General features: G+C 37.3%; 1 protein-coding gene across 2 annotated transcripts in view; it reads right to left on the bottom strand.

The window, feature by feature from the left end:
• LOC127452105 (noelin-2-like) overlaps positions 1 to 25,919 on the bottom strand; it is a 107,156-nt gene that overhangs the window by 44,519 nt on the left and 36,718 nt on the right. The window contains exon 1 of one of the 2 annotated variants that reach the window (XM_051717309.1): positions 7,396 to 7,799. The exons of the other annotated variant lie outside the window; for it this stretch is intronic. Coding sequence (XP_051573269.1) covers positions 7,396 to 7,539 — 144 coding nt within the window. The 5' untranslated portion in view covers positions 7,540 to 7,799. Of the gene's footprint in view, positions 1 to 7,395; positions 7,800 to 25,919 lie in introns of those variants that run through there. 2 annotated transcript variants of the gene reach the window in all.

The following is a 25,919-nucleotide window of genomic DNA, read 5'->3' on the forward strand; positions in this document are numbered from 1 at the left end:
TATGCCTGCCTTTGTCTTCTATCTGAATACATGAGGCCCAACAACTGATACTAAACAGTACTGATGTTTATTTAGCTATTTATTGTCTTTTTATTTATTCTTTATTTTAATGGTCAGCATTTGACTGATACTAAACAGTACTGATGTTTATTTAGCTATTTATTTTATTTTTATTTATTCTTTATTTTTATGGTCAGTATTTGACTGATAATAAACAGTGTGATGTTTCTTTAGCTATTTATTGTATTTTTTTTATTCTTTATTTTAACGGTCAGCAATTGAATTATACTAAGCATACAGCATTGATGTTTATTTAGCTATTTATAGTATTTTTATTTATTCTTTATTTTAATGGTCAGCATTTGACTGATACTAAACAGTGTGATGTTTATTTAGCTATTTATTTTATTTTTGTTTATTCTTTATTTTAATGGTCAGCATTTGACTGATACTAAACAGTACTGATGTTTATTTAGCTATTTATTTTATTTTTTACTGATTCTTTATTTTAATGGTCAGCATTTGACTGATACTAAACAGTGCTAATGTTCATTTAGCTATTTATTTTATTTTTGTTTATTCTTTATTTTAATGGTCAGCATTTGACTGATACTAAACAGTACTGATGTTTATTTAGCTATTTATTTTATTTTTTACTGATTCTTTATTTTAATGGTCAGCATTTGACTGATACTAAACAGTGCTAATGTTCATTTAGCTATTTATTTTATTTTTATTTATTCTTTATTATAACGGTCAGCAATTGACATACTAAACATATAGTACTGATGTTTATTTAGCTATTTACTGTATTTTTATTTATTCTTTATTTTAATGGTCAGCATTTGACTGATACTAAACAGTACTGATGTTTATTTAGCTATTTATTTTATTTGTATTTATTCTTTATTTTAATGGTCAGCATTTGACTGATACTAAACAGTGTGATGTTTATTTAGCTATTTATTTTATTTTTATTTATTCTTTATTTTAATGGTCAGCATTTGACTGATACTAAACAGTGTGATGTTTATTTAGCTATTTATTTTATTTTTGTTTATTCTTTATTTTAATGGTCAGCATTTGAATGATACTAAACAGTACTGATGTTTATTTTGCTATTTATTTTATTTTATTTATTCTTTATTTTAATGTTCAGTAATTGACTTATAATAAACATACAGTACTGATGTTTACTTAGCTATTTATTGTATTTTTATTTATTCTTTATTTTAATGGTCAGCATTTGACTGATACTAAACAGTACTGATGTTTATTTAGCAATTTATTTTATTTTTATTTATTCTTTATATTAATGGTCAGCATTTGACTGATACTAAACAGTACTGATGTTTATTTAGCTATTTATTTTATTTGTATTTATTCTTTATTTTAATGGTCAGCATTTGACTGATACTAAACAGTGTGATTTTTATTTAGCTATTTATTTTATTTTTGTTTATTCTTTATTTTAATGGTCAGCTTTTGACTGATACTAAACAGTACTGATGTTTATTTAGCTATTTATTTTATTTTTTATTGATTCTTTATTTTAATGGTCAGTAATTGACTTATAATAAACATACAGTACTGATGTTTATTTAGCTATTTATTGTATTTTTATTTATTCTTTATTTTAATGGTCAGCATTTGACTGATACTAAACAGTACTGATGTTTATTTAGCTATATATTTTATTTTTATTTATTCTTTATTTTTATGGTCAGCATTTGACTGATAATAAACAGTACTGATGTTTATTTAGCTATTTATTTTATTTGTATTTATTCTTTATTTTAATGGTCAGCATTTGACTGATACTAAACAGTGTGATTTTTATTTAGCTATTTATTTTATTTTTGTTTATTCTTTATTTTAATGGTCAGCTTTTGACTGATACTAAACAGTACTGATGTTTATTTAGCTATTTATTTTATTTTTTATTGATTCTTTATTTTAATGGTCAGTAATTGACTTATAATAAACATACAGTACTGATGTTTATTTAGCTATTTATTGTATTTTTATTTATTCTTTATTTTAATGGTCAGCATTTGACTGATACTAAACAGTACTGATGTTTATTTAGCTATATATTTTATTTTTATTTATTCTTTATTTTTATGGTCAGCATTTGACTGATAATAAACAGTACTGATGTTTATTTAGCTATTTATTTTATTTTTATTTATTCTTTATTTTTATGGTCAGCATTTGACTGATAATAAACAGTACTGATGTTTATTAAGCTATTTATTGTATTTTTATTTATTCTTTATTTTAATGGTCAGCATTTGACTGATACTAAACAGTACTGATGTTTATTTAGCTATTTATTGTATTTTTATTTATTCTTTATTTTTATGGTCAGCATTTGACTGATACTAAACAGTACTGATGTTTATTTAGATATTTATTTTATTTTTATTTATTCTTTATTTTAATGGTCAGTAATTGAATTATAATAAACATACATTACTGATGTTTATTTAGCTATTTATTGTATTTTTATTTATTCTTTATTTTTATGGTCAGCATTTGACTGATAATAAACAGTACTAATGTTTATTTAGCTATTTATTGTATTTTTATTTATTCTTTATTTTAATGGTCAGCATTTGACTGATACTAAACAGTACTGATGTTTATTTAGCAATTTATTTTATTTTTATTTATTCTTTATTTTAATGGTCAGCATTTGACTGATACTAAACAGTGTGATGTTTATTAAGCTTTTTATATATTCTTTATTTTCTCAGTGTTCATTTCTAGATTTTGTTGACAATTTATAATAATAATGTCAAATATTCTTTGATAAAAATATTTGTTTAAGAAAGCAGCCTTCTGAGTACCTTTGCATAGTCATATCGGTGCAAAATCAGTGAAAATCCACACATAAAAGGTTTGTTTTTATTCAAGCTCAAAAATTAACTATATTGGCCACCATATCAGTAATCGGTGAATTTTCCCTCTCTAAAATCGGTACCGGTCTCAAAAATCCCATATAGGTCAGGCTCTACTCTAAATGCATTAGGAAAATATACAGAATCAAATCGTTAATCAAACTGAATTTAATTGTGTATCGAATCAAACTTAATCGTTCTGAATTTGCAAAAGAATCGCTTTTGAATTAAATAAAAAAACCTATGAATCATGAATCGAATCAATTCGCTTTCAACCCAAAGATTCACACCCCTAGTAGATTGGAAAATATTATTTTATGCAAATTTCCTCTTGGGTTTTCCATGAGTTGAAGAAAGGCAAAATGATTGCTTGGAAAATTTGATATGGGGTACTTCCTGAATGATAATGTGTTTTGGTCAGTGGCGACTACCTATAGCAAAGCTTCACAGGGTACTGCTTTAGCTAAATAAATAAATGTCATGAACAATTTTGGGACATTTTCCAGTGATTTTCTCTTTGCAGCTATTAGATAAAGGTGTTATCCAATTTCTGGAGCTTGCACTAACCACAGGCTTTCTCCCATGCACCCATATCCCGAAAAGGCAGGTTTGGGTGTATAGGGGTGTACTTAAAGAAAACTGAGTGCCTATCAGCCACAATAGAGCACAACAGTCTGGTTCCGGAAATAAAAATCTCATTCATTTTCTCCATAGGGGAATTCATTATTAATGATAACTTATAAAACTTTAAAGACAGACCTACCATGATCTCTGAGGTTGTTTATGGATGGTATAGGCTTCTGTTTAATTATTTATTTATTTATTTTATTTTTTATTTTTTTTTGTGTTTATTAGTGCAATTTGGGGAAATCCACCAATAAGAGAATCATGGCCAACAAAGCATGTCAAACATGCTCTGCAGTGACCGCCCACTTCCATGACGCAATGTGAATTACGTAATCAAGTTGGTCTCCCTACACTTTTAAACTACTTATATATTTGTATATATCTGAATATTTTGCAATAAACTTACAATATATTACTTATATTCTTATAATCAAAACTGTACATCAATAGTTATTTTATTTGTCCATTATTTTTTTATTTGATTACGTCATTGCAATGCTTCATGGAATTGTAATTCGTACCGTCATGAAAGAAACAGTTTTGTACCTTTATGTTTTTGTTTGATTTTCAAATACTTCTTGCTTTAAATCCAAGTTTGTAATGCTGTGATTCACCTCTGAGCTGGCTGGTTTAGTTTATGGCTTAAAACTCTTTAATGAAGAATTTTATTAAATCCCTATGGAAAGATTGAACAAGAAAAATTCTTCCAGAACAAAAACAGCTAAAAAAAGTGGGCGGGCACTATTGCTCATTGAGGGTGAGTAAGCGAGCTTGATAGGTGGCGGTTTTGTGGCTTTGGAGTTTTAAACTCTGAACATGGTAAACAGCTCTGCAAGGAAAGCAGCTTCCACCGTAGAGTGGCGTAGAGTAAATCCATAAAGCTTCTAGCCTGTGGTGAGAAGTAGTAACAGTCTTTCAAAGCGAGTGTGAACAAACATGTAAAAGAAAGCTGTGACAGACAGTTTCAGAAGATGCTTCTTCTAGACAGATGGACATGAGGCTTCCAGATAGACCCAATTTACCACTACAGCGTCTTCTCCCACAAGCAGATGGAGTGTTGTCCCTGGCCATAATCTATGAGTAGTAGAGCTTTTATTGAGGGGCAGATGCTCAGATACTACACAGCAGATACCCTAGGCAATCTTTCAACATTAATGATCCTGAAAATGTCACAAGAGCCCCATCTCTCTCTCCCTCCACCTGCTTCCACCAACTCACACCTGGTGCCATTTTTCAATATCTAATGTTCATAAAACATACAGCCATACAGACACAATGCTCACCCACTGGCAGAATTATGAGGGTGAAATTTCAGCCACTGCTTACTTAACATCATTTTAGGGTATAACAATGCCCTTAACTCTAAGGTTTTACTTTGATTTTTAGTTTTTTTCACCTTTAAATGTGGCTCACTTGACTGTGCCAGAAGCTCGGCCACTCTCCCACAGACACTTCTTAATATTGTTATGAACAGAGATGAAGTGCATGAGTCTTGCAAAGAAGGACAGTGGATTTTATGAAAAAAAAAAAAGAAAGTTGTCTCTGAGCTGTGGTGCAGAAGGTAGCCCACTTGTCCTTGAGATGTATGTGTGCTGATGGCTCATGAGGACCTGGGTTTGAATCTGGCCTGGGACATGTCCTGATCTTATTCCCACCTGCCTCAAAGGCTAAAAAGTGTCCTGTAGGGCAGTGGTTTCAACTGGTGGGTCAAGACCACTGACATATATATATATATATATATATATATATATATATATATATATATATATATATATATATATATATATATATGTCAGTGGTCTTGACCCACCAGTTGAAACCATATATATATATATATAAATATGGATTGCTCATGACATCATAACAGTGAAGCCACTGCGCTGCCATATTGCTATGCCCAAACATTCCAATGTCTCTGTTGATTTAAACATCAGTCATTCAATCACCGATTTTATATCTGAAATCTGCATGTACATCCCTACAACGCAAATGTCCCACACATGTAATTATTTATTTTTTCAAAGTTGGGAATTTTTCCTGTTTCTTAAAAGCCAGAGCGAGTTATGTATATTTATATCAAACAGTATCCACCACTAACAAACATCATCAGCAAACAGATCAGCTCAATGGAAACAAGTTCACTGAAACTGAAGTAAGATACAAACAGACATTTTTAGACTTATTTATTGTGAACATCGAAGTGTTTGTTCAGAGTTACTTGTTTTATGTTTTCATCAAAAAGTGCCTTGTTCTCACAGTCACTTGAATAAGAGCGCGCCCTCTATCACACACAAAGCTGGTTAAAATTAAACTGATACGCTAGATTTAAATGGCAAACGAACACGTATTTATGACATGTATCCATGTATGCCTACATAGAGCACATCACTATGAAAAACAGGGAAATCCCGGGCATTTAAGACGATTTAGAAATCCCGGTCTCACTTTTTTAAAGTCCCTTTCGGGGGTAAGGATGTATTGTCACCCTAAACAAGCAAATATGACAGCTTTTCCTACTTACATTACAACTTGTGGACAGTTTTGCTGCTTCCTTTGGTGACTGTTGTGCTGCACTGATAGACTGAACACCGGGGCAGGTGAATGCTCTGACATTGCAATCTGCATATATCTTCTCCCTCGAAATTAATATTATCCATAAGAGCAAATAAAACATTAAAGATGATTGTCACTAGAGGGCGAAATGCAACTGTCGTATCCGCAGGTCAGAGATGGTGAAACAGGGGTGTTTTTGCCTGTCAGTCTTTGAGGTTCTATGGCTGTTTGGGCATACAAAGATGGCTGCTCGTACAATTCCGGTGGCTTCACCTCCTGCAGACAGTTTACCGTTGCGTCAGCAATCCAGTTCTATTTATATATCAGTGGCAAAGACACAAAAATGGGTTGCAGGTCTGTTCTGAAAGGGTCATGGACAGCAGAGAAAAAACAATGCTAGGCCATGCATCCAAACAAAGTCTACATAATTTGTTGTTTCTCAGTTGGTAGAAGCCAAATTAAGCTGATGCCAACATGGTCAGTTTGCTCGACATGCCCTGCTTTTGACGTCAAAACTTAAACACTTCATACGCACAACACTTGTGCATTGGATAAGCCGGGAAATGGCGGTAAAGTTGTTTACATGCAGATCAGGTTCTTGGGCAAAAATTTACCTGTGTGACTGGTTTATGCTTAAACCGTTTATGACCGTACCTTGATAAAGGAAAACCGTTTAAGGAGTTTACAGTATATGACCACACACGTTGTTGGATTATTAAGCATAATCTGTGTAAGAATGTGCTTAAAAATGCACTCAATGTTTGATTTAAAGAAAATGTTTATTTTAGTAATAATTCTGGGGTCCTGAAAAATAACCAGTTGAGAACCACTATATAGTGTTGGATAAGAGGCTATGAAATCTGAGCATCACTCTTTGCATGTGTAAATAACTGTTCCAATAGCCAATCCACTGGCTCATTGCTAAAGAGAGACAATCCTGCCTCCCTTCCTCACTATGACCTGAACATCAGTCATAAGGCACTTAATTTCTCTCTTGGCAAGGCGAGGAAATCCTCACAGGAGCCATGAATCTCGCTGGGCATAACGTCCTCATCTATCATCTCCCACTGAGAATCACTCACCCACAGCAGCCATCAATTACTCTGTAACCAACCCTTTAACAGCAGCCAGGCACCCATTCAATTTACCTGCCTGGAAAATCTCTCTAAAAGCAAGTCTGCTAAATCTCTGTGGATTTTTACCACTGAGGGGTATAACTGCTCTGTAAAACCAAGATTTTGACTTCCTAGATTCCTTAGAAGAACAAACAGACACACAGACAGGAAGAAAAGGAAAGTAGAGGGTTACGCACGCTGACGATCCTTTCTGAGGTGCCTGCGCGGGAGATCGTGGTTCCGTTGAGCCCCACCAGCGAGGGCAGCGTCTGGGACATCCAGTTAGTGACCATGGCCATGGTGCTGAGCACCGCACCAATCTTTAGAAGTGGAACGCTCATGTTGTTCCCCCGGCTGGCCGCCTGGCCCTAGTGCCCACCCTACACTCCCTGGCGCCGGGGTCCAGCTGCAGCACGCAAAAGTGGATGCGAACCTGATGCGCACTCCTACTCCTCTTCCACCCTCTTCCTCCAGTCAATGGATAATTGGTTGCACGTGCGCTTGTGGAGTCTCAAAACCAGCTCACACACGCCGGCTGTTAAAATCCGACGGCATCACAGCAATACACAACACACAAGCTATTCTTCAGCCTGAAAGCAACTGCCAGTGTCTGACTTGCACTTCTCCGCTCCCTCTCCCTCCCCTCACTCTTTCAAGGTGCAGCCCTGCGCACTGGCTGCATCTCTATCTCTCTCTTCCTCTTCCCTCCCCTCCCCTGCCTCTCTCCAGCCTTGTTTCACATCCATCCCTCTGTCTTCCTCCTCTCTTCTCCTCTCCCCTGGCTCCCCTGTGCCTCTTCTATTTTCAAAAGCACAAAAAAATCAGAGGCAGGGGAAATGCACACCCCCGGATCTTTGTGGAACAATCAACCGTTTGAAGCGGTCGCCATTTGAAAGTATCGTCTCCTCTAACAACTGCACAGAGGCAGCTCACAGTGCTAAATTAGGATTTTCTCCGTATGTGTATTTTTTGTATACGTCTGAGGAAAAGTCACAAGGCTCCTGAAGTATTTAATGTCGAAGACGATGAGGCGTTCCAGTCGGCGACTTTCCACTGACAGCTCATCAATCAATTGTGCATGTGACACTGCCTTAATCAAAGTGTAATGGGAAATCGTGATGCAGACGGGCACAGCACTGGTGCTCAGCATTAACCAGAGCTGACTGCAGTCCATCAGCAGCCTAGCCATGCTGGCAACTCTCTCTCTCTCTCTCTGTCTTTTTCCCATCAACCCCAGCCCAAGGCCTCACAAGTCATTTAATTAAAAAGATTAACCACACACAGGCTGTTTAACCTCAAGCAATTGAATGATAAAGAACTGTGTCATTCAAGTCTTAGTAAATAGGCAAAATGTCCTTTGACAGAGTATAACTTATTGCTTATTCAAAACAAACTGTGTTCAATTTTGATACTTCAGTATTCTCTGTAGTGGCTGTGCTGGTTATTTACCTCATAACGGGTGTCTTCTGTCAGTGTTCAGACACACAGAATGATTTGAGATTCGCAGGGTCATATCTACCATATCAATCAATGAGAAGAGACAGCTGCCAGAGACCCTTTGTGGTCTCAACTCACCTGGTACTCCTGTAAATCTTCCAGCTCAACACTGCCATCGAGTGTTTGGACATGAATATTGCAACCAGTCTGAAATCGTTTGATAGGTGGTGTGTAATTTTCTCTGTTAAAATACTCTCCTTTCCCAGCTTAGTGTGAATAGACAATTTTAAGTAAGCCATTTTTACATGAAAGTGTAAACTCTGTGACGCTATCATAACGCAACTCTGTGTGTATAAGCAGCCTAATATTGCAACATTGGCTTAAAGGGATAGCAAAAATGAATTCTCTCACTGTTTACTCACCTTCATGCCATCCCAGATGTGTATGACTTTCTTTCTTCAGCAGAACACAAACAAAATTGTTTAGAAGAATATTTCAGCTCTGTAGGTCCATACAATGCAAGTGAATGGTGATCAGAACTTTGTAGCTCCAAAAATCACATAAAGACCACAAACAAGTAATCTTTATGATTCCAGAGGTTAAATCCATGTCTTCAGAAATGAAATGATAGGTGTGGGTGAGAAACAGTTTACTATTTATTTTTTTTTAATTTTTTAATTTTTTATTTTTTACTTTTTTTTATCTCCACTTTCAGATGTGAAAGTGAAACTAAACAGGCACCACATGTGGCTTTCAAATGTAAAAGTTAAAGTGAATGTGGAGATTTAGATTAAAAATGGAATTACATTTTGATCTGTTTCTCACCCACATCTATCATATCGCTTCTGAAGATATGGATTTAACCACTGGAATCATATGGATTAATTTTGTTAAAGTTGTTTCAAACCCATATGATTCTCTTTCTTTTGTGGACAAAAAGGAGAAATTTTGCAAAAAGTTCAAGCTGCTTTTTACGCTACAATGAAAGTGAATGGGGACCAGGGCTGTCGAGCTCCAAAATGACAAAAAAGGCACCATATAAGTTTAATTGCATCATGTAAAGCCATATGATAGCATTGTGTAAGGAAATCAAAATAGTTATTTGCTAAAAATATTCCCATCGTAGCTCTCAAGTCTTTTCGCCATTGCTTACATGCAAATATCGCATATCCCAGATGTGTGACTTTCTTTCTTCTGCCGAACACAAATAAAGATTTTTAGAAGAACATTTCAGCTCTGTTGGTCCATACAATGCAAGAGAAAGATGACCACAACATTGAAGCTCCAAAAAGGAGATAAAGTCAGCATAAAAGTAATCTATAAGGCTCCAGTGGTTTAACCAATGTCTTCTGAAGCGATCCAATTGGTTTTGGATGAGAAGAGACCAAAATATAACTCCTTTTTCACTGTACACCTTGACAGCAGTCTCCTTGGTGATCATGATTTCAAGCTCAATTACACTTCCTATAGCACCATCTAGCACTCTTGCGAATGCGTAAAGTGCTAGGAAGTGTAATCAAGCTTGAAATCATGATCGTGCCTCGAGACTGCAATGACAAGATGTAGAGTGAAAAAGGTGTTTTATTTTGGTCTGTTATCACCCAACTGGATTGTTTTAGAAGACATTTATTAAACTACTGGAGTCTTATGGATTATGTTTATGCTGACTTTATCTCCTTTATGGAGCTTCAAAGGCCTGATCACCATTCACTTGCATTGTATTGACCTACAGAGCTGAAATATTCTTCTAAAAATCTTCATTTGTGTTCAGTAGAAGAAAGAAAGTCATACACATCTTAAATGGCATGAGGGTGAGTAAATGACAAGAGAATTTTCATTTTTAGGTGAACTATCCATTTAAGGCACATCCTACCAGGTTTGATGCACCATATTTTAAATAATGCATTGTTTTTGGGTGAACTATCCCTTTAACTAAACAAAAAATTATTGCAACTGCCATAAAACAAATGTAACATCTCATCCGCAGCTTCCAAAAGCTTTACAATCATGCAGGGAGACAAAAAAGTTCTTTCGTTTCAATGACCCCAAGAAAACCTTGAACAATATCTTCTCTCTGTGTGTAGGCTTTTAAAATAGGATGAGTCATTTTCACCCACCTGAGTACTATAACCTCACAGAAAGCTACATTAGCGTTCCATGTGAGAAAAAACACTTTGAACAAGATCGTGACAGTTCATCTGAGGCTACTTGGACACTAAAATAAATTGAGTCTCCAAATACTGTCAAATGTACTTAGCACTAGCTGTATTCTCCATTGCCCCAGTATATTACCCTTGTCCTGCATTTGATAGTCTCATTAAGCATATCAGAGTAAGAATTGATTTTGAAATCAGAGGACAAACAACCTTCGCATTCTTCTAATCATGAAAGTAAACATAAAGCTGTCCTTCTCAGTATCGAATACATTCTACGAGGCGTTAGTGGTAATGAGGTTTTGCATTATAAAGTAGCATTCTCGTTCCTTAACTGCTCAGGGGTCACTTCTACAGATGAATGCTAGAGGGTGCTGTTGTTCAACAGATGGCAGCTCCTGGTGTGGCCCTATCTCTGTTGCAGAAATGGAAACAGTTTAGAATAAAACTTAACACAAATCTTGATATATCTTTCCCTATGGCTACATGCATTGATTGTGAGTTAGAGAAGAGATTTGACTTTGGTCCAATTCAAGGTAAGTCAGTCCAATCGGTTGCCATCTTGGAAACATTCCCGGGCAGCAATATTCTATGGATAAAAGCAGCATAAAAGTACAGCTCCTATCAACTTGAATGGGGAAAGACAGAAATCTCCTAAATGGTTTATCAAGATTTATGATCAAAGAACAAATTTTAAATCACCATTCAAATCTGACAACTATTTTATAATAAGCTCAGATCATGCTAAAAAACGCTATATTCGAGGCTGGTCCAGCTAATGCACATGCACGTTCTTGAGTTAACTGACAGGCGATGTCTGTATCTAAATGGTTATTGGCTCTTTTACCTGTAAGGTGGGACTTCCTTTTCTACATCTGCCATATTGAGTGTCCCATTTTCTCCTATTCATTTTAGTTCAAGTACTTCATCTTGGGCTAAACAGTCTCTGCTTTTGGTCACCTGTTCATACATATTATGAATCTGTCTGTGGATGTATGTACTGAACAATTTGACAGTCATCCCTGTCTACCCAAGCACTAACTGTGTGAATGTAGCAAAGAAGCCGCATGGCCGTGTATTTTATGCTGCAGTGTTGTGGAAAAGGAGTCATTATTCAGAGTTTCATTCATTCTTGCCCTGTAGGCCTCTCACTTTGCTATTTCTGTCCATGGTGCTCACGTCATCATTAATGATCTTACTCACACTATGCTTAACAACCACTCAGAATTAGATTTTGCCGTTTGCCTTTAGGGCTTCTGGTTTAAAGGGCATTTTTTTTTATCAGTTCGCACAATTTAAATTAACTTCAGTTGTAGGATGCAGTGCTTTTGACCGCCTGCAGATGGCAGTAAAGACCTAGAGTTTCCCAAACAGCCTCAGAACCTCTCCAAGGACATTATTGTACTATTCACTTACCCTGTACCATAATACATGTGACTACTCTACATGTCTTTTAACGTGCAACACATTCAAGGCTGCAGTCACTGTCTTGTAAGCATTTTTCTACACCTGCACATAACATTCATCAAACATCACATCAAATATTCAGCACTCTGTCAGTTCTGCAGACACAACAATCTAGGCATTCGCAAGGCATTGTTTTCTAAATCGACAACCCTGAGCACATTTGAAATCATCACAGAAGATTTCTCTGACAATCATAGCTCATCTACATGCAGGTCGGGTTTGTATGGCAACTGTTGCATACAGATCAGGATGGATAAGAAATGCATTGTGTGTGTGTGTGGGGGGGGGGACTTTAACAGACCCCTGAGAGTGTGTGTGGAACAGTGCCCCCTCAAGAGACCAGCATGAATGCAACATGCAATGTCCGTCTCACATTTCCACTGCCAGCACTTAACTCCCGCCCAAACCTCTCTAAATAATGCAGACCGCCACTACCAGCATTGGATCTTGCTGTGCCATGGCACCCTGAACACATCAACTCGCATTATGTGTTCTGAGAAATATTAGTGCTGTGATGCAGACCTGTTATGCATTTATCCATGTGCTACAAACAGACAGTGACAGTGCTGAATGAGGGATCGCTGAGGGCATTGGATGGTTAGACTTGTCTTTCTGTTCTGTGCCAGCATTACCTTTCCTATGATAAATATATATATATATATATATATATATATATATATATATATATATATATATATATATATAAATTGCAGTATTATTGAGCTGCTGCTCAGCAGGGAGCTGTTCTGTGAGATGAAGCACTTTGGTTGCAGAAGAGGTTTTGAGAGTTTAGTCATGGCTGATATTACATCCGGTTCATTTGTCATACTGGAAATAGAAGTCCAGCACATTGCATTTTGGGATACAGTATTCATCCCAGTGTGCTCTGTTGTATACTAGAAATATTTTAGGTCATCTAGTTATTCTATGCATACAGAAAATCTGCACACTGTGCATACAGAGTAGCATGGTAGTATGATGTTTTTATTATTTTTACAATTCAGTGTTGCGCACAGAAATTACTTCACCTTTAAAGAGTATAAACACTGCAATATTTCTGTCATCTCAGCTTCAATTTCCAACCTTACAGTACATACACACATGTATACACTCACACATGCACACAGCCTTTTGGGCAGAACATAACTGAAAATAGAGCTGAGCAGTCTCCTATCCTCACATCCTTTGCCAATATGGCTCAACACTGCAGTTGTGCAGTGATACAGAGCAACAGCAGTAGCATTCTGCTCTGTTCTATTCTGGGTGTATACCACGATGAGCCAAGAGACACGGAGAGAATAAAATCTTCAAACCAGAGGAGTGGCGTGTTAGCCAAATCCCTTACTGTCTTTCTAGGTGTGAATAAGACAGCCTTGCGACCCCCCCCCCCCCAAATTAATGATGCTGTGCACATTCATCTCACAACTAATTACAATGATCACCGTTTGCATTCTCCGCACCTCAATGACCCAATTACACCCACAGCCACAGAGATTAATTCTGTGAATAACATTCCCTACCAACAGTGACTCGACAAGCTGACCCTTCCCGCTGATCTGAACTAATGAAACAATCTCCGTTCATGTAATTTGGCTAATTACTGACAGAAAATTGTTTCTTCAGCTTGAATGAGAGGTAGCCGAGGCCACGAGAAGGCCTGTTAATTGAGGTTACTCTATGTGGCAATATGTGCCAACGAAATGTCTGTCTGCCCGCTTCTGGGATTGGCCTTGACGCTGTCTTTGAGAATAATTGCCTTTCAATTTAAAGGTGCTGTAAGCTAATGTTTTATAGAATGGTATACAGAAAATGTTCCTTCTCCCTGAAAGTATCACTGAAATAAGTGTCCTGAGATATCTGTAAACATCAAACAAAAAGTGACCGTGGGCTTGCGGACACATTCTTTGATCAGCCAATCAGAAGACATTGATGTGCTTTCTGCAGATCTGCGAGTAAACATTAATCATTCAATCACCTATTTTAAATCTGAAATCGGCATGTACATCCCTACAATGCAAACGCCTCACACATGTAATTATTTATTTATTTATTAAGTCTGGAATTTTTCTTGTTTCTTGAAAGCCAGAGCGAGTTGTTTAGTATGTATATCTGCTGTATATAATACAGTATCCACCAAACTTCATCAGCAAACAGATCAGCTCAATGGAAACAAGTTCACTGAAACTGAGTAAGATACAAAGACATTTTCAGACTTATTTATTGTGAACATCGAAGTGTTTGTTCAGAGTTACTTGTTTTATGCTTTCATCAAAAAGTGCCTTTTTCTCATGGCCACTTGAAAAAGAGCGCGTACTCTCTCCCTCTATCACACGCGCAGTGGGCACTGAGATTGAGGGAGACATGCAAAGCAAAGTTGGTTAAAATTAAACTGATACGCTAGATTTAAATGGCAAACGAACATGTATTTATGACATGTATCCATGTATGACTACAGAGAGCACTTCAATATGAAAACAAGCAAATCCTGGGCATTTAAGGCAATTTAGAACTCCCAGTCTGACTATTTTAAAGTCCCTTTTGGGGGTAAAGACGTATTGTCACCCTAAACAAGCAGATATTACAGCTTTTCCTACTTACATTACAACTTGTGGACAATTTTGCTGCTTCCTTTGGTGATTGTTGTGCTGCATTGATAGGCTAAACACCAGGGCAGGTGAATGCTCTGACATCGCAATCCGCATATATCTTTTCCCTTGTGACGAATATTATCCATAACAAGCTAATTAAACATTAAACATGATTGTCACTGGAGGGCGAAATGCAACTGTCATATCCGCAGGTTGGAGACGGTGAAATGGGGGTCAGTCATTGATGCTCTATGGCAGTTTGGACATACAAAAATGGTTGCTCGAACTCTTCCGGTGGCTTCACCTCCTGCTGGAAGTATAATGTTGTGTCAGCGATCCAGTTCTGCATATACAGACGTGCTCAAATTTGTTGGTCCCCTCCATGAAGAATGCACAATTTTCTCTGAAATAGCTTGAAACTGACAAAAGTAATTGGCATCCACCATTGTTTATTCCATATTTAATAGAAATCAGACTTTGCTTTTGATTTTTTATTCAACGTAATGTTGTAAATAATAAAACAAATGAAAATGGCATGGACAAAAATTATGGGACCGCTAAACTAATATTTTGTTGCACAACCATTAGAGGCAATCACTGCAATCAAATGTTTTCTGTGGCTCTCAATGAGACTTCTGCACCTGTTAACAGGTAGGTTGGCCCACTCTTCCTGAGCAAACTGCTCCAGCTGTCTCAGGTTTGATGGGTGCCTTCTCCAGACTGCAAGTTTCAGCTCTTTCCATAGATGTTCCATAGGATTTAGATCAGGACTCATAGAAGGCCACTTCAGAATAGCCCAATGTTTTATTCTTATCCATTCTTGGGTGCTTTTAGCTCTGTGTTTTGGGTCATTATCCTGTTGGAGGACCCATGACCTGCGACTGAGACAGAGCTTTCTGACACTAGGCAGTATGTTTCGATCCAGAATGCCTTAATAGTCTTGAGATTTCATTGTTCCCTGCACAGATTCAAGGCACCCTGTGCCAGGTGCAGCAAAGCAGCCCCAAAACATAACCGAGCCTCCTCCATGTTTCACTGTAGGTATGGTGTTCTTTTCTTTGAAAGCTTCATTTATTCATCTGTGAACATAGAACTGATGTGACTTGCCAAAAAGATCCAGTTTTGACTCATCGGTCCAAAGGACATTCTCTCAGAAGGATTGTGGCTTGTCAATATGCATTTTAGCAAATTCCAGTCTGGGTTTTTTATGGAGTCCTCCTGGGTCTTCTTCCATGGAGCCCACTTTTGCTCAAAAAGCAACGGATGGTGCGATCAGAAACTGACATACCTTCACCTTGGAGTTCAGCTTGTATCTCTTTGGCAGTTATCCTTGGTTCTTTTTCTATCATTTGCACTATCCTTCTGTTCAATCTGGGGTTGATTTTCCTTTTGCGGCCGTGCCCAGGGAGGTTGACTATAGTTCCATGGACCTTAAACTTCTTAATAATATTTGCAACTGTTGTCACAGGAACATCAAGCTGCTTGGAGATGGTCTTGTAGCCTTTACCTTTACCATGCTTGCTTATTATGAGTGGTGGTGGCATAGTGGGCTAACGCACGTAACTGGTAATCAGACGGTTGCTGGTTTGATCCCCACAGCCACCACCACTTAACTCCAGGTTGCTCCAGGGGAATTGTCCCTGTAATAAGTGCACTGTAAGTCGCTTTGGATAAAAGCATCTGCTAAATGCATAAATGTATTATTTTCTTTCTGATCTCCTCAGACAACTCTCTCCTTTGCTTTCTCTGGTTCATGTTCAGTGTGGTGCACACAATGATACCAAACAGCACAGTGACTACTTTTCTCCATTTAAATAGGCTGAATGACTGATTACAAGATTGGAGACATGTGTGATACTAATTAAAGAAAATAATTAGTTTGAAATATCACTATAATCCAATTATTTATTATCTTTTCTAAGGGGTACCAACAAATGTGTCCAGGCCATTTTAGAATATCTTTGTAGAATAAGTAATAATAATCTCTTTTCACAGCTTCTTTGCTTTATTCTATGACATACCAAAGGCATGCAAGTATACATGATAAAATAGCTTTTAATTTCATCACTTTTCAGGAGGAATGAAGCATTATTTCAATGAGCTGTAAGGGTACCAACAAATTTGAGCACATCTGTATATCAGTGGTTTAAATGCGCTCCTCCCGCTGGGCCCCATGGGAGTTGTAGGCCCCTGGGCTTCAGCCCGTATAAGCCCTTGCATTAATGCGCCCCTGGAAAAGACAGTAACCAAAAACATTGTGTTAAATGTTTGAAAGATTTGATTAAGACTTCTCTATTCTAACATCTGCCCTCCTTGGTTCATCAGTTCAGATGTGATCAAAATGTTTAGATCCCAGTAGTAAAGCATTTAGAGAGGAAGAAGAGAACAGTCAAAATATGCAATTTATAAACCCCTTTCACACACACAATACCACAATTTTGTCCCTGGAGGTCGCCAAGCTGTATTGTTGGTCACAGGGGTGGACTGGTCATCGGGAGCATTGGGCATTTTCTCTGTGGGCCACTGGGTAATTTGGGCCAGCCCTCTGCTGCGCAAGTACCGGCTCGTCCTACAGGCAATATACATTCTTCTAATGTATAAATATAAATATTGTGTCATCAGTTACTGACTTTCACATTGTTCTAAACCTGTATGATGATCCTCTTGAAAGAAAGTCATACAGGTTTCAACATGGGACAACCTTTAAGCTACTGGCACCCACATCTGCATTTATGTTTTAGCAGATGCTTTCTTTTTAAAGCGACGTATAGTTATTGCACTATACTAGCACATTAATGGCAATTAGCAGGAGAGGTAGCTAAAATTACATTAGGCCTAAACCCTTGGATGTGTTAAGACAACTGAAATCCAAAAAGCCCCACAATCAGATGTTGTATGTAGTTTTTACTGAACTGAGTGCGGTCTTCCACTTGCTGTGTCAGTCCTCGCTGGACCAAAGCACATCAATGTCAAACAAAAGCAAGTCTTCCTATCCCATTGATAGCTACATATTACTCTTAACTTTGAAATCATAAAGGTTCTAGAGGATGAAATGTTTGTACTCTGGAAACCTCTCATTTATTAGTCAAAAGATCATCCTCAGTACGCCCCTGATCGGCCCCAAAGTGCGTCGGCCCACCAGAAAAATGCCAGATTACCAATCCAGCCTGACCAGCACCAAACTAGCAGTAACCAGCATAAACCAGCCACTTTTTGTTTTTCCGAGTCTTAATTAATGCAACAGGGGTGGTGTTTGCTTAAGATGTTTCAGTCACTACAATTCCACATTTATGCTCAAGACTGTACATCTGCAATGTATACCACTTGACAGTGATCATCATTCTACAGTAAGTACCTACCCACTTGAATTTAAAATGTCATTACGGTGACAAATGTCTGTATGCTGTGTGTATTGCCTGTGTTCGTGTCACTGAGGCCATTTGTGTCTCTAATGTCAATTGCCTCTCTGCAGTCAATAAAGTTGTATCATTTTGTACTCTCCTCTCATAATGTCGCTGTCGAAGCTTTGACTACAGCAGGGTAAATTATCCCTTAAAAATGTAGTTACAGTAAATGCAAAGCAGTCCCATTTTAAAAATGAGAACCCAAAATCTAGTTTGACGGCACCATATGTCATATTCTCAACTGGTGAGTCACAACACAAAAATGGGTCATAGGAAAAACAATGCTAAACGCAACTAACCATATAGTCATGCATAGTTAGGATGGGAAAATAAATAGGCTTTCACAGACTTATCTGTAATTTGCTACACACTCTCATGACCGAATGTCACTTTGGGGACTTTTTGCCTGCACTACTGAAATGTCACTCTGATGCTGTATATTCAACTCATCACTCAAGTGCCATGGCTCTTGTGTGTCATGTGACAGATTGCGGCAATCTAATGTTTGGATGTATTTTCACAGAGGAATATTTTCAGCTATTAAAACCTTCACTTTCACATTGTTCCTCACATGGAGCTATTGTATGATTTATGTAAAGACTAGTAAGTTATTGTGACTGCTTGTACCTGCTTGTTATGTCTTTTATATTGTTGGTTGGTTAGATTCTTATTTAATATGACTAAACTTATATTTATTACTATAACTTATATAAACTTATATCTGAAAATTGCAGAGCCTTTCTTGGAATCATCCGAACTGAGTTGAGAATGGCATGACATTGTGATTTTGATGATGCAGGCAAAAAGTTGGTACAGTGACGTTTTGGTCATGAGACTGCCCTGGTAACTTTACAGAATCTAGCCAAATTAGGCAGAACATGAACAGGTTGTGTGACATGCCCCCACCCTCCAAAACCTTGTAAAAAATTATATTAAAGAAAATATGACCCAGAGTATGTTACATATAGGTTTACGGGTAAATCACACTTCTGCTGTTGTTTATGCGTTTACTGTATGAAAGTGTAGGATTTCCTGTTCAACCTATGCCATATAAATAAGTTTGCATATTGTTGGGCTTATGCAGTTCATAGCAATATTAATAAATGTATTTATTTATTTATTGTAAGGCAATATTTGTTTTTCTTTTTATGATAAACTGTATAGGTACTGTGCTGGGTTGCCACTTGATGTCCAGTGTAAAATATTGGTACTGAATAGGATTGGAAACCGAGAACTGGTTCTTATTTAGAAGTAGTTGCATAAACACACACACACACACACACACACACACACACACACACACACACACACACACACACACACACACACACACACACACACACACACACACACACACACACACACAGGAACCATATGATTTTCAGGACTTCTGGTTATAAAGAAATTAAATGAAAAAATAAACAAATTAATGTTATCAAAGTTTTTGTTTATGTAAAATTATTATTTATTATATAGTTAGGGCCAATTATCGGATTTATACCTTTATAAAATATTTGAAAAATAATTAAAAACACACCTTTTCTGTATTAACAAAACATTATGACCACCAGCCTAATATACTGTTGGTCCTCTGCATGCCGCCAAAACAGTGCCGACCCGCCTCTCCTGTGGTATCTGGCACCAAGACATTAGCAGCAGATCCTTCAAGTACTATAAGTTGTAAGGTGGAGCTGCCGTGGATCAGACTTGTTGGTCCAGCACTTCCCACAGATGCTCAATCGGATTGAAATCTGGAGAATTTGGAGGCCAGGGCAACACCTTGAACTCTTCATCATGTTCCTCAAACCATTCCCGAACATTGTGTGCAGTGTGGCAAGGCGCATTATCCTGCTTAGTGGACAGTGGTGGCTCAGTGGTTAAGGCTCTGGGTTACTGATCAGGAAGATCAGGGGTTCAAGCCCCAGCACCACCAAGATGCCACTGTTGGGGCCCTTGAGCAAGGCCCTTGACCCTATGTGCTCCAGGGGTGCTGTATCATGGCTGACCCTGCACTCTGACCCCAGCTTAGCTGGGATATGTGAAAAAAAGAATTTCACTGTATATGTGCAAATGTATAATGTGTGATAAATAAATATAATTAATTATTATTATGCTGAAAGAGGCTACTGCCATCAGGGAATACCATTGCCATGAAGGGGTGTACCTGGTCTGCAATGATATTTAGGTAGGTGGCATCCACATGAATGGCCAGACTCAGGGTTTCCCAGCAGAACATTGCCCAGAGCATCACAATCCCTCTACCAGCTTGTCGTCGTCCCACAGTGCATCCTGGTGCCATCACTTCCCCGGATAAACGGTGCACGCGTACACGGATGTCCACGTAATGTAAAAGATAATGGGACTCATCGGACCAGGCGACCTTCTTCCACTGCTCCAAGGTCCAGTTAAGATGTGTGTGTGTCCACTGAAGTTGCTTTTGACGGTGGACAGGGTTCATCATGGGCACTCTGACCGGTCTGAGGCTACGCAGCCCCATAAGCAGCAGGGTGCAATGCAGTGTTGTGACACATTTTTCCTGTAACCATCATTAACATTTTCTGTAATGTGCTACAGTAGACCTTCTGTCGGTTCGGACCAGACAGGATAGCCTTCATTGCCCTCGCGTGTCAATGAGCCTTGTGGGCCCAATACCCTGTCGCCGGTTTATGGTTTGACCCTCGTTGGACCACTGTCAGTAGGTACTCACCACTGCTGACCAGTGTTGGGTAAGTTACTCTAAAAAAGTAATTAATTACTAACTACTAATTACATCTTCTACAGTGTAATTAGATTACTGTACTAATTACTCTGTCTAAAATGTAATTGCATTATATATTACTAATTACTTTCTAAAACCCTTATCAACCTCAACCAGATGAAAAATACAAGGACAGACATGAAACTGTTCTTTTAATTCTTTCAAATAAATAATATAAAATCAAATAAATTATTAATGAACTGGCCAAAGACTTTAAGGGGGCTGCATTAAATTAGAAAACATATATTTTAACATTAGATGTTAAATTTTGATTTTAAATTCACTATTGTTTTATATAGAATTGTTCTATAGTCTATACAGTATTTAACACAATTACATCAGAAGTAACTGTAATTAAATTACTGAAAACTTAAGAGTAATCCCATACTTTTTTCAATGAAAAAGTAATTTAATTACAGTAATTAATTACATGGTAATGCATTACACCCAACACTGCTGCTGACCAGGAGCACCCCATAAGCCTTAATATTTCAGAGATGCTCTGACCCAGTCATCTGGCCATAACAATTTGGCCTTGTCAAAGTGGGTCAGGTCTTTACTCCTGCCCATTTCTCTTGCATTCAACACATTGACTAAGAGAACTGATTGTTCGCTTACCATCTAATCTACCTAGACTTTGACATGTGGCCTTGTTAGGAGATTCCCTTCACCTGTGAGTGGTCATAATGTTTTGGCTTATCTGTGTATGTCCAAGCTGCTCTTTTCCATGCAATGAAAGTGAATGGGGACCATGGCTTTCAAGCCAGTTCCAAACACAAAGCTATCAAATGGCTTCAGTTGACTTAGAATCTAGTGCATGAGTCGTATACAGTATAGGGTACTTCTTTGTCATTTTTAGAGCTTGACAACCAATTGTTCTCATGCACTTTCATGTGGACATTCTTTAAAACGTCTTTTGTGTTACACGGAAGAAAGAAAATTAAATGAATTTGGAATGACATTAGGGTGTGTAAATTACCAGTGTTTTCCGTGATTAAAGATACTAAAATTGCTCTTATTACACTAATTACTAATTTCCAATATCTTAAGGCTAAAAAAGACAGGTACTGAAAGACCACACTGGACCTTGGCAGATGAAAGCAAATTCTTTGAGTGTTAATTAAAGCAAGGCTAAAGAAATAGACAAATCTCACCAATTAATCAGCCTTTGTTTATATTATGCTATTGTGAAAGGGTATGAGCATTTAGAGACCAAAAAGTAGAGGGCTGGAAATGAGGGTCAATGCAAAGCAAATGCAGATACGACCCTGATATTTCTTTAAGCAACATTTTTTCCATATATTGCCTTTCTGCAGGTTATGAATGTGCATGAAGACTGTATAATTAAATGAGGGGGCTGCTATAATAACTTGAACAGCTACAGATGTATAAATCAAAACACATCCCTAGACCATCAACTTAATGGGAAATGTTCTCGGGGAAAAAAAGGATACCGCACTGAACCCTTTTAATGCAGTGCAGAGTAAACTATTATAACATCAAAATGAGTCATGTGTCCAGAAGCTGCAGTTTTTTAACAGATTTGTGTATTTACTTTGGCATTTAGGGAGCTGTTTATTACTAAGCAGGCCTTTCTTTCCAAGAAATAATTCTGGTTACATTTAGGCTAGCATGTTCTGCTGGAGAGAAAATTACAGTGAGTAATGAGAACAAAAGTGAAATACATAAAATTTGTCAACTTTGGAGTTGTGGGCATAAAAACATATAAAAGGTGATAAATAAAGTGATAATTTGGATAAGAAGATGAATTGCTACAGGCAGATGGGCAGGGTATTAAACGCATGTGTCTCCATTCTCTCCAGTGTCCTACTAATCCTGCTGCTAGTGTCGAACTCTTGGTTAATGTCCCAATGGTGGCATTCAGTAATTGTGTGTACAGATCATTGATCCGTTTTTGTGATTGGACAAACAAATGAAAAGGAGGGGGAAATAAAAGTGCAAGGGAATTGAGCTGGTGAAACAAGAGGGCTGATTTTTAATGTAATAAAGAGGATAGTTTGCACAGTCATCAAAGCGTGACATGCAACTTTGTCCTCCCCAGCTGTTCAAGGACTTTGCATGTTTGTGTGTGTTCATATAAAGTACTTGCTTGTGCACGCTTCTAAACCCTGTTGAAAAGACCAACATTGCTGGTCACGAGAATATGTTGTATTTTGGATGCTGGTGTTCCTATCATGCTTCGTAACTACTGTAGCTTAACCATTGGTCATCAGCTGTATCAGAAACTTTTTTGCTGGTGAACAACAAAGATATGCTGGTCCACCAGCTAGACCAGCACCAAACCAGCAAAAAAATAAATAAATAAAATAAAATAAAAAATAAAAAATAAAAAAAAGAAAGAAAAGAAAGAAAGACGATCCTCAGAATGGTGTATGGTTATGGCGTCTGCAGTATAAAGGACTAAATGGTCCATGATAACCAGCCAAACCCTGGCCCCTTGTTCTTAACTAGCTAAACCAGCAATCATTCCTTAGTGAACCAGCCTTCCCAACAATGCTGGTTGATCAGCTTTACAATTAAAATTTTTCTGGTAAACAGTACAGCTGCTGTATGCTGGTCCACAACTTAGATCAGGACCAGACGAGTGTTAACCAGCATAAACAAACCAATTCATGCTAGTCTATTAGTCTTTTCATCAGGGTTATACGCAGTGCTTCGCAAATGCCAGTCAAATATTCCTGTATCTTTTCATTCTTTTAAGGGTATTAGCAGTGCTTTTATGGAGAACAACAATGGTCCATTACAATGAGATTCCAGATTTGCTCCCCAGTAAGCAATCACTTTGCTTATAATTTCAGAATAGCACTGGGAATGTGAAGTGATTCTTAACTCTTCATTTAATTTTCCCTCATTAGAAGATGCCTGCTTGCAGGCCCTTTCACACTTCTTTGGTCATTTTAAGCATTGTGTAGGCTGGTGGCAGTGATATGGTATGTGTTATGTTATGACTAACTTTGTTAGTCTTATACCCAACGTCAGTCAAACCTGCATGGGGTTGGCTTCTGTAAATCTATGCAACATGTCACTTTTGAATGTTCAACATGTTACTTCTGAATGTTCATGAACCCTGAAATCGACCCAGTTCTGACAAATTACTGGTAAGCACCATACTCCATCAGACATTTTTACATTAATTTAAATGTGTTCACCTTTTTTTGTGGAGCTACTGACATGGGTTGTGGTCCCATAGTAACCAGTAAGTAATTGTATTCACATAAACAATGGTAAGAGCAATCCGGAGGATGCATTTTCACTCTAAAATTCAATTAAGGGTTAGGTCTTGAGTTGGAGGGAAGGGTTGATAAAATATGTATTGCTGTTGACTGTTTAACATAATTTACAACAAAAAATACAACTCGCTTTGGCGCCCCTTACATTTTACATTAACATTTATTCATTTAGCAGACACTTTTATCCAAAGCGATTTACAAAATAATTGGTTTCCAAGGTTTTTTTTTTTTTTTTTTTAGACAAAAAGTGTAGCGTATCAAAAAGTTTACAGATATAGCTGATGGAAATGCAAATTATCGCTAAAATTTCACAAGTGTTGACATAATACAGAAAATGTAAATTGCATTATGGCGCTAAAATTTATTTGAGATGACAGTCAAGTTCAGTTGGTCGTTAAAAGTTGCTGGACAAATATGCGGGACATAATGCAGTTGTGATGGCAATGCTTTAGATAAGATGATTGTTCAAAATAGCCTACTGAATATCAGGAATGTATCATATGTAAACCCTGATATTACACCACATCAATTTTTCTTTAATAGCTGTGCACACAGCATATACACATTGATGGATGGTTCTTATACTAAGACAAAAAGTTTCCCCCACTACTTGGTGCAGGTTGCCAGCTTGAACAGGGCCATGACAATTCACTTTCAGGTCAGAACCGGTGGCAACCTGCGATAGGCGCAACATCAGGACCAATATTACAGTCCTATCAGAAGGGCAACATCTCTCTTTTGATCGCAATTCCATCTTCTGATTGGATTTATTTGTGAAAATAAAATGACAGTAAGCTGGCTAATTTCAATTAATTGTCTCAATACTCTCTCCATTTTACCAAAACTTCAGAATTAGGGACATCTGGGAGGCAAAAGGTACACAGTTAGCGATATACACACATTTCTGTATGGAAACAGCTTAAGGGCAGATTTATTTTGCGATAAACCAAAACTTATGCGACAAAGTGTTTTTTATTAAACATGATGTCATCACACACACCATTTTTATCGATAAAAGGCCTTTTGAAGGGAAACGGCAAATTTCTCTTTGTAGATAAAAAAACAGTGCAAAAAGTGGATGGAAACTAGGTTAAAGAGGAAGGATACAATATAATCGATTCATCGAGACAGTAACAAGAAAAGTGCTGTATTACAAAGTTTCAATTGCTTTAGAAAAGTACTAGCCCAGACAGAATGCAAGAAGATTTTTTTTTTAATTATTACTTTGAGTGTATGGTAAAGTGCTCACCAAAAAGTTGTGTCTTTAGCCCAGCGACGTAGCCGAGGGTGGGGTAGGCCTGGATCCACCCAAATTAAACCCAGGCCCAACCAGAATATTAGAGATTATTCTTTGACTTCAATATAGATTTATAAAATAGTAAAAAAATAAATAAAAAGAAAATGCATAAATTCTGATTTCTGAAATTATGATAAGAAATGTTTGAATGCACCTCTCCTCTGTTGTTAAGGAAAATTTGGTAAAAAAACAAACAATTTGGCCAAAAACTTGGCCCATCCATTTTTATTGAGGCCCACCAAAAAGTAATTTCCTGGCTACGCCCTTGCTTTAGCCGTTTTTTGGATGTTTCACCGGGAATTGGTCTTCGGCCACTGGGGGCAGTGATTCGAATTTTGGTAAGCACAAACCATTTTCAGCTGAAGA

The sequence above is a fragment of the Myxocyprinus asiaticus genome, chromosome 14, assembly GCF_019703515.2.
Source record: "Myxocyprinus asiaticus isolate MX2 ecotype Aquarium Trade chromosome 14, UBuf_Myxa_2, whole genome shotgun sequence".
Taxonomy (NCBI): Eukaryota; Metazoa; Chordata; class Actinopteri; order Cypriniformes; family Catostomidae; genus Myxocyprinus; species Myxocyprinus asiaticus.